Source organism: Neolamprologus multifasciatus, chromosome 22 (genome assembly GCF_963576455.1).
Source record: "Neolamprologus multifasciatus chromosome 22, fNeoMul1.2, whole genome shotgun sequence".
Lineage (NCBI taxonomy): Eukaryota > Metazoa > Chordata > Actinopteri > Cichliformes > Cichlidae > Neolamprologus > Neolamprologus multifasciatus.
This window is the reverse complement of record NC_140459.1, coordinates 5,234,521-5,246,774: the sequence shown is the minus strand read 5'-3', so window position 1 is coordinate 5,246,774 and position 12,254 is coordinate 5,234,521. Positions and strand designations below refer to the sequence as shown.

General features: G+C 41.1%; 1 protein-coding gene and 2 long non-coding RNA genes across 4 annotated transcripts in view; all 3 read left to right on the top strand.

Annotated features, from left to right (window-relative positions):
* Positions 1–12,254, top strand: part of LOC146492703 (CCR4-NOT transcription complex subunit 3-like) — a 53,053-nt gene that overhangs the window by 29,656 nt on the left and 11,143 nt on the right. For both annotated transcript variants that reach the window (XM_085147915.1, XM_085147916.1), the window contains 7 exons: positions 3,593–3,721; positions 4,072–4,162; positions 5,318–5,451; positions 7,601–7,657; positions 9,342–10,293; positions 10,399–10,504; positions 11,399–11,549. In XM_085147915.1, the coding sequence (XP_085004041.1) occupies positions 3,593–3,721; positions 4,072–4,162; positions 5,318–5,451; positions 7,601–7,657; positions 9,342–10,293; positions 10,399–10,504; positions 11,399–11,549 (1,620 nt within the window). The remainder of the gene's footprint in view (positions 1–3,592; positions 3,722–4,071; positions 4,163–5,317; positions 5,452–7,600; positions 7,658–9,341; positions 10,294–10,398; positions 10,505–11,398; positions 11,550–12,254) is intronic.
* On the top strand, positions 5,460–7,157 carry LOC146492706 (uncharacterized). The gene is made up of 2 exons (XR_014871849.1): positions 5,460–7,017; positions 7,079–7,157. It is a non-coding gene; the product is annotated as an uncharacterized LOC146492706 (long non-coding RNA).
* LOC146492705 (uncharacterized) lies at positions 7,665–8,235 on the top strand. The gene is made up of 2 exons (XR_014871851.1): positions 7,665–7,796; positions 7,852–8,235. It is a non-coding gene; the product is annotated as an uncharacterized LOC146492705 (long non-coding RNA).

Here is a 12,254-nt window from a genome sequence, read left to right as displayed (position 1 = left end):
CTTCTCCCTCGTCTGTTTACAGCTGACACAGATCACTCGGTCAGCCGGCCTTAGCCTTGCAGCCTTTCTCTCTCCTCTTTTATCTCCCTCTCTGCTACAGAGGTCAGATAGTGTGTCCTCCATTCATCTTCTGTCTCTATCCAGACAAGGGCAACTCTCCTGACTTCTTCTTTCTGTTGGCTTTCGTTTCAAGTCCTCTTCAGGGATCTCATTTATAGAGAAACCTGTGGATGACACAGTGCAGATATTTGCAAAAAGCATGAAAACTTTGAGATTCCATGTTTGAGTTTATAGCTCATGCTGAAGAAAATACTTTTTGTTATGTCACAGAAAGTGTTTGCAGCCGACTTTGTTAGCCTCGCGTTTAGTTGTGAGCACGAATTTTTCGTTTCATAAATGAGACCCAGAGGAGTTTATTTTTATCTGTATCTTGTGCGGTTAGTTTAGCTGGCCAAAAGCGTAGGACCGTCTCTCTCAGCAGAGATCTTCAGAGTTGGTGTTGCACTGTACTGCTGCTGTAAGATTGTGGTTTTCAGACCGAAAAGTTTAAGGCTTAAAATTTCTTCTAGTATAAAAATCTTCACACAGGTTCTCTCTCTCTGTTGTGCTTTGATTTTTAAATGTTCAAGATGCAAGAAGGATGAATTTAAAAAAACAAACAAACTACAAAGTGTGTGCAGAGATAAAGAGGGGTTCTGGTTAAATCTTACGTTTATAGGCCACAAAGTTGGCTCCTATTAGGACATGTTGCACTGGTCACTTAAATAGGTCCTTACTAATACTGATCTGGACCTCCTTTTGCCTTCAGAACTGCCCTAATTCTTCATGGCATAGATTCATATATTGCCTGCGTCACACAGTCGCTGCAGATCCCCGATATAAATCTACCGTATCCCAGAAGGGAGCTCCATTAGATTGAAATCTGGTGATTGGAGGCCATCTGAGGACAGTGACATGTTCAGAAAATCAGTTTCAGGCTACTCTGCACAAAGAGGAAGTCCTGGCAGTATAAATATTTCTTATTGTTCTCTTTGGATGAAAGAAGTTCATGACTAAATTTTTAACATGTTTTTTTATTTTATAATTTACAGGATACCTCTGATGGTGTTTTCCTCTCACTGTGAGGGTGTTGTGTTCTTCCAGCTCTTTTGTTGTCCAGAAACTATTAAAAACTCCTCCGATACACACTGCTGCATTAACATCAGACACACACACACTCTTTATTTTGTTCTGCTGCCCCAAATACTTACTAGAGCACCAAATGTGTTTTAATCTGCAATTGAAAATACTCTGTAACAAATGCACTTTTCCCGTTTGAGTAACATTTGCTGCAGACTGCTGTAGCCGGACCGAAGAATTCATACAAAACTCACAACTTATTTTTTGTTTTGTTTTTTAATTGTTTTGTTTTTTAGATTAACATTACAATACAATATATTTCGAGTCTTTTAAGGATTTATTGGGATCAAAATAGGGAAACAAAAAATAAAAGAAAACAATTTGTTTTATTAATGTTAGAGCTAGGGCTGCCACGATTAGTCGACCAGTCACGATTACGTCGACTATCAAAATCGTCGACGACTGATTTAATAGTCAACACGTCATTTGAAGCTTTGTAAGATCACAAAAGACGCAGGAATAAGTAGTAGGATTTAAGAGTGTAATAACGGACTGAAACAGAAGATGGCAGCACTGCATGTGCAAGGATGCCAGCTGCTGTTAAACCCCGAAGAAGAAGAAGCTCCCAGAATTCATAGCGCGGCCCAGCTCAGTTTCCAACAACGGCGGCAGCTAGTTAGTTTTAATATTACTCTTATTATTCTTTCTGGGTCACAAAATAAACGTTTAACATGTTTTCAGGCAAGAATGTAGCTGTGTAAACCTCAAATATCTGCTCAGTTTATCAAGACTCCGCATATTTTCAAAAGCGCTCCGACGTTTTCGGAGACGTCTGTTAGCCACTAGCTCGATAGCTAGCCGGGGGCTAGGCTCACTAGAGCCGCGAGAACACCGGACTCCGGGCAAATCGTTTTCAAACCCACCGCCGTCTTTCGCTACTCAGGTTAAACATAATATATAAGTCACTTAGATAACTTTAAAATGTTACTGTTTGGCTTTTTTCAGTATTTTATTTGTTCCTGAGTAAATCGGTTTGGCTGAGATTAGTTAAAGAGATGCTCGAGGATATCCTCCAGTGTCCTGTTATATTTTAGATAGCAAGGAGCAGATGGCTGAGTTTATTAAACTCCACCGAAACAATCTGCAAATTTCATTAAAATTTAATAAACTATCATCTTGTCTTTATTTTTAGTTAGCACATACCTTAAACACTTAAAGCTGTAAGCTAATGATAGTTATATAAGAGCAGATGCTGCTGGTGCAATAAACTGTACGTTTTATGTCCAATGGATGATGATCTGATTAGTCGACTAATCGCAAAAATAATCTGTGACTAGTCGACTATCAAAATAATCGTTTGTGGCAGCCCTAGTTACAGCCAAATAAACTTGTATAGGGGGAACCAGGCTTGGACTGTTTCTTAATTACACTTGTGGTCTGCATACTCATGGACATGAATGTCATGGGGTAGTTTTGGAGTTTCCCATTCAGAGTATTGCTCAATGCAGTAAGTGCTGTCAAACAAATCCTTCATATCTTTGAGGCTGTGTGGATTAGAGAAAACAAACTTGTGCAGCCGATTGTTTTTAAATTCATTAAAGATGTGTGCTGCACCATGATGCCACCGTGGTAAAAACAGTACAAGGATGATCTCATTAAATTCATGCTTCTAAGTGCATATAAACGTCTGACTACAACTGTAGCTGTGGCACAGGAGGCCAAAGAGTTCAGGTGTATGTTGGAGGCTTGTTCATGCTCCTGACTGTTCTGGTGCAGCATTAAAATGCACTAAGGTGAAACATTAACATGACACACTTGGCTGCCTGCACCAGCAGCCACACCAGACATTTCCATAAGAGTCCTGACCGCCTGTTTTAACAGCTGCTGTGTTGTTATAATCACATCAGCCCAGCTTGCTCGTGCACTCTTTCTTTTATTCCTCAGAGGTATCTGGGTGTGTTAGTTTTATCTGGACAAAGAAACGCAATACATGGCTAAGAGCTCCAGAATATGTATGAAGCTTTAGAAATATTAAATATTGAAGTAAGAGGTGCAGTTATGCGTGAGCTAGCTTATATGATGCATTAAGCCATAAAGTGCACATGTAGCAGCATGTTACGCTTGCACAGCCTTATAGCCGTCAAATGCTCCGGCTGCTGTTTGCTTTTTATTGTTTCAATTTTTAAATATGTAACATGATTTTTATTTTTCCTGTCCTTTTTTTTCTTTTGCAACAATGGTAGATATACATTTGGACTTTTTTTTTTCTTCTTTTAGTCCAACAGTAAATTTATGTAGAGAATTGGCAAGCGCCAACATGTTAAGAGATTTTCATAACGCAGATATAATGAATGTTTGGACTTAAGCAAATTTAAAAAGTAGATTGTGGGCCTGTGTTGCCTCCTTACATCGCTTAAATTGCTGTTTTGTTTTGTTTTTCTTCTTCTCCCCTCGCCTATTTCTGGTTGTACAGAAGCAGGACCGGATCGAGGAGCTGAAGAAATTCATTGAGAGGCATCGGTACCACATCCGGATGCTGGAGACGATACTGAGGATGCTGGACAACGACTCTGTGCAGGTGGAAGCCATCAGGAAGATCAAGGTCAGAGGCTAGAGTGATTGGTGTTTTCTGTCCTTTTCTCAGTTTTAAACATAAAATCAGCAACTAAATGTTTGCACAAAGGCACAGTTTGTGTCCACAAGATCTTCTTCGGGTGTTACTTGCAGAAATAACTTATTCTAAGTTAATTAGTGTGCCAAACATTTCCTAAAAATTTGTTTTATGGCCTTTTTCTTTGTTTTTCCATCAACTAAATGAAATAATATTTATAGAAAAAGTGTAAACCTTCATCAGATGAATTTATTTATATACTGCCACACACAAAATTAGTTTAAGAAATGTCGTATATGAAGCTTTCTTGTAACTTTCCCTTCTATCTGCACTTTCCTCAGGATGACGTAGAGTACTATATAGACTCGTCGCAGGATCCCGACTTTGAGGAGAACGAATTCCTTTACGACGATCTGGATTTGGAGGACATTCGTAAGTAGAGAAAGAACCGGGGTTTCGTTTCTGAATTCACTTTTTATTTGTTTACATGTAATGATTGTGTAATTGTGTGAATGCCGTGAGGCTGAAAACTCCCTCTGTTTTCAGCCGATTTTCACCATTCAGATTTTAAACTGTTCTGCTCTTTCTGATAATGCCAGCTATATCTTTTGGCGCTCATAACTTTTATACTTTTTGAAATATTAAGCATTTTATGCCTTTTTTTGGCCCCTTGAGATGAATGGGACCACATCACAAGTGTCTATGCTGATTTAGCTCCTCGGGGGTGGGCTGTGTTTTAGCTCTGTGAGATGAGCAGCCGTTCTCAGAGCGGGAGGCCCAGGTTCGAATCCCACTTATGGCAACAATTTCTTCAGCTAACAATTCAACTTTTTTTTTTTTTTTAACTCTTTTCAACACAAATTTTAGCTCCTTCACCTCTTTTCAGAAGAAAGTTCAACAAGTTCACCTCCTTTAAGCAGAAAGTTCAGCTTTTTCACCTGTTGTCAGCACAAATTTCAGTTTCTTCTGCTCCAGTTTGGTTTAGTGAGATGAGTAGCCGCCTTGAGACCAGGGGGCGCAGGTTCGAATCCTACCTGTGGCTGCTGCCCCACATCTTTTCCTCTTGCACTCACTCCACCCTTTCAAATAAAGCAGTTTTCACCACAGATAAGCCTCTACACCTCTTTTCAGCAGATAGTTCTGCTTTTTTCAGATTCCACTACACGGCATTCACACTGCATTTTCGCAAGAAATGCAACTTTTTCTAGTTGCATATCCTCCCCGTATCCCCAGCATCCTCCTCTGTCACACCAACCATGTTTTCCGTCACTACATCCATGAATCTTCTCTGTGGTCTTTCTCTTTTCCTTCTGCCTGTCTGCTCCATATTCAGCATTTTCTTCTTCCAGTCAATCCAACGTCTCTATTCTGCACATGTCCAAACTCATCCTTTTATATCTCATTTCTAATCCGGTCACTTCCAATGGAAAATCTTAACATTTTCGACTATCATATATACATCATATATTATTAAAATGGCCCAAACCACAGTTTTTTTTATACTCAGCTGTAAACATTTAAACCTACAAAAGTCTTAAAGGCCTTTTGACTTTCACTGACCTCCCTCTCTGCCTCTGCTCTCTCCAGCTCAGTCGCTGGTCGCCACTTCACCGCCGGGGCACTCGCACTTGGAGGACGAGATCTTCCAGCAGTCCAGCAGCACACCCACCTCCACCACCTCATCTTCGCCCATCCCCCCGTCGCCTGCTACTTGCACTACAGTAAGAGAACTTTCCCCAGAGTTAGCTAAAGCTTCTGTTATGTGTGCGCTTTCGTCTGTGCAAGCCGTGCACTAATAAATAAAACACTGAGGGCTTTTTAAAGTCATTTAAAAAGGATTAAGAGTAATTTGGAGCCTACTTGTTGCTCACAATCATTCAAGCTTTTCTGCATATGATTTGCATCCTTGATGTTCCCGTCCCCAGTGATATGACAATTAAAATTACTTTAAAAATCCAAATTAATAAATTAACCTGCTGCTTTTCCACCAAAAATAATCATCCAGTTTTGTTATCTCATCACTGACTGCTGAACCTGTCACTAATGGTTCTATTGAAGTAATACTGGTAATGGAGGGAAATTAAGTCGATTGTTACACTCAAGTTGAGTCAATATCTAAAATATAAATGAAAGATAATTGCCTTTGTAGCTATTGTAGTGCCCTGCCATCTGCTCTCATTGTTCTGTTGCGTTGCCTTTATATCATCTGTTCTTCCTATCCGCCCACACACAGTATGTAGTGAGAGCAGTTATTATAGGGCTCGTTTGTCTGAATAGAAGGCGTGGTATTGTTCCGCGCCGCTGATGAGAAGTTACACCGTGGCATTAAAGGGAATGTAAAGGATGAGGAAGGTCTTCAGTAGGCTGTTCTGACTCGGCTGTGAAGGTTTCTAGAAGTTGTTGAGTTTGTTCGACACAGACATACATGATGATAATGAGACGCAGTATAAGTTTGGATGTTTGCTTTACTTTAGAGTTTGCAGGAAAAGTCAAATGTAACAAAACGTCTGGGAGTTTTAAACTACAGACGGCTGTTCTACGAAGCAGAATCTGGAAGTTTTAGTGTTCCAGAGGTAGTTAGTTTTATTAGCACTCACTTAAGCTACAGAGCTAATCTGTTCCAGAGCAGATCACGTGCAAGATAGAAGATCAATGCATGTATAACCACCCCCTACTGACCAATCAGTGCTCCAGAAAATTCAGCATTCATTGTAGAACTTGTTGAACTTGATGCATGGAGGGTATAAAGTTTTTAAAAACCATCAAAAGGTTTTTTAATTTCACTGTGTTGATACTGATCTCCAGTAAAAAATGTAGATTGAAAGATGAAACTTTATTCCTATGTTGTTGTTTTTTTTCACCCCTCAGTGGCTGCAATTTTTAAACAATTTTATTGATCTGTAAGCCTAAACATATAATCCTAAAATAGGGCACCTCTTGTACTTGCTGACCTTTTGCACATAGTCTGAGGCTCAGTTTGATTTTTTTCTTTCTTTCAAACATTAAATCTGTACTTGCCCTGTTAAACACTGTCACGGCTGCAGCTTATAAAATACAGCTTACATTGTCTTTACCATAAACACGTCTAAGCCATGACAGAGCTGTGATACTGTAAGTCTGTTCACTTGCATAGTCTGCCTCTTATGTTCTGCCAAAGCACTTACAATATATATATTCATACAGTGTTTTTTCTTCTTCCCATACATACACTCGCTCTACTTTGGCGTAGCTGCTGTGTTGCTTTCAACCTGTAGTATGTGTTCACTTTGTTTTATTTTTGCGTTGTGGTTTGATTGTCTTTATAGGGTTACTCGCTCTGCAGACCATTTTTAGAAAAAAATTCCACAGCTTTTTCCATGATACACCTTTGTGTTAACATGCACACAGGAATGGGAATGTGGCAGGATGCACATTGCAGATAGTGGGTTGATTCTGATGTACTAACATGTACACAGAGTAATGTTAATGTAAGTGCACGCGTCTTAAATTGAAGTTTACTTTGCATGTTTCTGCACACAGTGCAAAAATCTGAAATGAAAGATGATCTCCATTTTCACATACACATAAGCAGCATCAGAATTAAGCAAGATGAGAAGAAAAAATGTGCTCGTATAAAGTTGTTGATGGTAAATGCAAATTAAATATAAAGTGCATTAATTACTTAACTGCCATGGACAGCTATGGATACTTGAACCAGACCCAAAAAGCTCTGCAAAGCTTAAATCTGCTACTACCTGCTCCACAACCCCCACCCCCTCCTCCTCCTTCTTCTTTCACTTCACACCCACATTTGCATTGGCGCGTATGAGGATGACAACCATGGTGTTTGTCTCTGTGGCCCTAATGCCATGTGTGTTTTGTTTTTTTCAGGAGAACTCAGAAGATGATAAGAAGAGGGGACGTTCGACAGACAGTGAAGTTAGTCAGGTTAGTGTGAAGATGCCGAAACCTCTCCCAGAAAACAAGCAGGAGTGCCGAAAGCTCCAGGAACATCATTACCTTCTGAGATTATCAGAAAGTGCTGCAGTTATCAGTTAATTTTTGTTAAGTAAACAGTCAGACGAGTGTGAACGTCATAGACCGCATGTAAAGCCTATGTAAGTGCATGCCTTAAACCAAAGTCTAACAACTGGTCTAACAACTCTGGAGTCATCTTGGAACCAGTCTGATCCTAAACAAACTAGGAAAGAGCCAGAACCTCAAACCACAGTATCCAGAGCACCAACACTGCTCAACACACCACAAACAAAGTGTAAAATTTCTACGTCTTTACTAAAACACAGAGTAGAGAGGTTTGCTACAACATAGCTGAAACTGTCATAAACATTTATGGTCATGCACCAGGGCAACAACATTAATTATAGTATGTACTAATATGTTGCTTGTTTTTACTATTTAATGACTTTTTTGCTACTGCAAAGATTTCCATTCAGGATTCTTTGAGTCTCCTCCTTACATGAAGTGTCTGCTTAAACCTGCTATCTCTCCAATGTCCTGTAGGGGGCGATCCCTCTAGTTGCAAAAAGAAGCCTTCATGGCAATGGCAAAAACACTTAGGTTGAGACTTGACAACAGGGTTCTTCATAATGGTTACATTTTAAATACAGCCATTGGTGACAGTTATATATAAATGTTGCACAGTCTCTATCTTTGTTATCTCCTTCATCGATGACTAGTAGAGGTGGGAATCACCATACATCCCACGATACGATATTATCACAATACTTAACGCACGATACGATATTATTGCAATTTTTAAAAATATTTTGCGATATTCAGATTCTGTACATAAAGGTAAACTTTATCAATATTCATTTTATCTAATATCAAAGTCTCACACTCAGTCTTTCTCTCATTTCAGTTTTATTGTTGACAAACTGAACGGTTTGTATTACAGTCTAGTCCAACTTAACTGAATCAACCATCTGGTACAATTATAGCTATTCTGAACTATGCAGTTTATGAAAACTATGCAGCCCCTTCAGCAACTGAAGAATTTGAAAGTAAATTAAAACAAAATATAATTTTACATTAAATAAAAAAGTTTTAAACTTAATTAAAATAAAACATGTCTTAAATTAAAATAAGTAAACTGTCACATTTGGACAGTGAAGGAATGTCAGGATTCTTGCTCAGAAAAAGGATCAACATGCTCTGAAGTCAGAGAGCAAATTGTTTGTAACAAAATATCGATTTCTGCTGTCCCTGTATTGATACATTATTAGCAAACAAAATATCACGATGCTACACAGTATCGATTTTTTCCTCCACCCCTAATGACTAGCAGGGAAAACAAAGCACTATCCTTTTCCTGTTTTAAGTCCACAAATGAGCCTGAAATTTTCATGGAGATTTTTCCCTGAAATCCCCAAACAACATACTTATCTCATCTGCTTTAAAATCTATTGTTGTGTGGCTCAGTCCCTCATGTTCAATCGAATCTTTGACTTTGGTTTATGATTTGTCCTCAGTGATAAATGAGCAGTGTTCATTGTACTGTAATTAAACAATGATGTGTTATAGGAATGGAGCAACAAGAGCAGTGCTTTGAAAAGTCATTGATTAAGACATCAGGTTAATTTTTAATTCATGTATTTTTTATATTTTTCAGTCGCCTGTGAAGAATGGAAATCCCTCCTCTTCGTTATCCTCTTCTTCCTCTTCCTCTGCTTCTTCTTCCGTCTCGGGACTGACCTCATCTTCAATGGTCTCTATGGCGACCATCGCTGGGGGAGGAAGCAGTAGCTCTGGGGGCAACAGTCATCACAGCAACTCAGCAGGTCACCTCACCAACACTTCCGCTGGCAGCTACAGCAACGCCACCCAGCAGCCGCCGCACCCGTCAGCGCAGCAGCAACAGGCCAAAAACTCCGTTAGCTCCTCTTCCTCCTCCTCAGCTCCTATCTCCAACTCCAGCACCTCCACCAACAGCCACCCTGCCTCGCTGGCCGCCTCTCCACCCAATGCCAGCACACTGGAGCTCCGTGCTTCAAATTCGCAGCCGCAGGCTCCATCAGGGTCCACGCCAACCTCCAACAGCCTGGGCCTTAGCCTGGGCCTCTCTTTGGGGAAAGGCCTTTCGGGCGCCATCACCACCAGCCCCATGTCCGGAGGCCTCGGCCTGTCGGGGATGCCGGCATCCCTGACGGGCACCATGGCAAGCCTTCTGTCTAGTAACACCCCTGCACCCTACGCTCAGGCGGTCGGCTCCAGCTTACCAGGCTCTTTGGGTGGAGTCAGCACAGCAACGACCAACAGTGCTGTAGGCTCCATCGGCAGCGGGAACATGACAGTCGGCGGGCCGACATCCTCGACAGGAGGTCTGCTGGGTGCAGCGCCGGGCGTGGTTGGCTCTGGGATTCTGGGTTTGGGCTCTAGTCAGTCAGGGGTGCAGGGCTCATCCTTGGTGTCGCCGAGCTCGGTGGGAGGTTTAGCCCCAGGTAGCGGAGTAGGAGTCATCGGGAGCAACGGAGGCAGCTCGGGATCAGCAGGGAGTGGAGTAGTAGGAGGAAACTCGCTCCCTGTCCGACCACCGAGCCGACAGAAGCAGAACGGTAGCACTAGTGAGTATCTGATGTCTGCGCTTCGACAGATCGACTGTTTTTCCAGCATCTGTGGACCTGAGGATGATTTCTAAGTGCATTTATGTATTGATGTTTTTATTACAGGTTACAGTGCTGTGGTAGCAGACAGCACAGCAGACTCCGCCCTCAACAGTGCCAGCCAATCGCAAAGCAGCCAACCCTCATCTTTGACCTCCACAGCCAATCAGCCGTAAGTAGCCAATGCAGCTGGTTGGAGGCAGTGTTGCCAACTTAGCGACTTTGTCGCTATATTTAGCGAGTTTTCAGACCCCCTAGTGACTTTTTTTCTAAAAAAAAAAAGTCGCTAAAAAAGACGTGAAAGCGCATATCGCTTTTACTCTCAACGAGCAGCGGGTGCTGTAACGCAGTCAGTTCTTCTTTTACTCTTATGCTGTTTTGTGGATCAGGTTTAAAACTAATTATAAACACACACACACAAAGTAACTCCACCAGAGTGCCTATTTCGGGTCACTTTTGCCGGTCGAAGCCCGGATAAAGGAGCAGGGTTGGAATTGTGACATTAAAAAAAAACAATAATTGCTAAAATAAATTTAATTTGTAGTTCTAAATAAACTCTAAATGCATTTAGGACGTTTTTTGCTCACTTTATGTCTCTTCCACGATGTTATTTCTCTCTCCAACAACATAGATTACAATTACATTAGCATGACCAATTATGCAAATTAGGTGATGACGTCATTTAGCGACTTTTAGGACAGCCAATAGCGATTTTCCTTACTGAGGAGTTGGCAACACTGGTTGGAGGACATGATTGTTTTTATAGTAGCATTTTAATTAAATTGACTGTCACCACTACTCTCTCCTTTTTGGTTAGAACTTGTACAAAGCATCCTTAGAGCCGCTCAGATTCCACAGCTAAAATGACTGCATTAAAGTCTTCCTATATGCACTTCTAATTAAAAGCCTTTTAACCTTCGGCCTGCACAGGACTATTTGTCAAAGGGGATTTTATTGTGAAACTTCTGCTGCTTGTGGAAAACAAGACTTTCTGTAACTTCTTTAGATTTGTGCTCCTTTTTGACTGTGACCCCAGCCTAAACTAATCCACGTTTCCTATTTCCAGTAAGGACACTGGTCCCAGTCTACTGGGCTCTATAAGTTTGTCGTCCAGCTCTCCATCTCCGGCCTCTTACAGCGAAGCCAAAACGGTGAGCGGCAGCAACCTGTTGAATGGGCCAATGTCCTACTCACAGCAGTCCTCCGACAGCATCAAGGTGAGACACATTTGAGCATGCGAAGGTGAACAGCTATGTTTTTAATCGTTTTTAGGGGGATTTGGGAGTTTGGGATTTGAATGTTGTTTGTTAAGAGAGCAACTTAATCTCCCAAATCTCCACAGACTATTAATTTGCATGCAGACACAATAAGAATGGCCTCTGCTTTAATTAATTCATTCTGCCAACAGTTAAATCCAAAGGGGAGATGATTACAGTCTCATTACTGCTGTTTGTTGATTAACAGAGCTGTTTAAAGCAAATTACAGCAAACACTGAGAGAACAGTGCCAAAAACAGGGAGGAACCAAATACCTGCCAAGTTAGGATGGTACAGTAATGTTTTAAAGCGGTATGAATATACACTGATCACACAGCATAATGACCCCTGACAGGTGAAGTGAATGACTCTGATTATCTCTTCATCATGGCACCTGTGAGTGAGTGGGGATATCAGGGAACACTGTGCTCAGAGTTGATGTATTAAAAGCAGGAAAATTGGGTAAAAGTACAGATTTGAGCATCAGAACTGGACCACAGAGCAACAGGAGGAGGTGGCCTGGTATGATGAAGTGGCTTTCTTTTAAATCTTGTGATTGCTGAGTGTTTGTGCCGTGCTTACCTGGGGACCATCTGGCATCAGGATGTACGATTTGAAAGAAGGCAAGCCGGCAGAGGCAGTACGATGCTCTGAGAAACTTTGGTT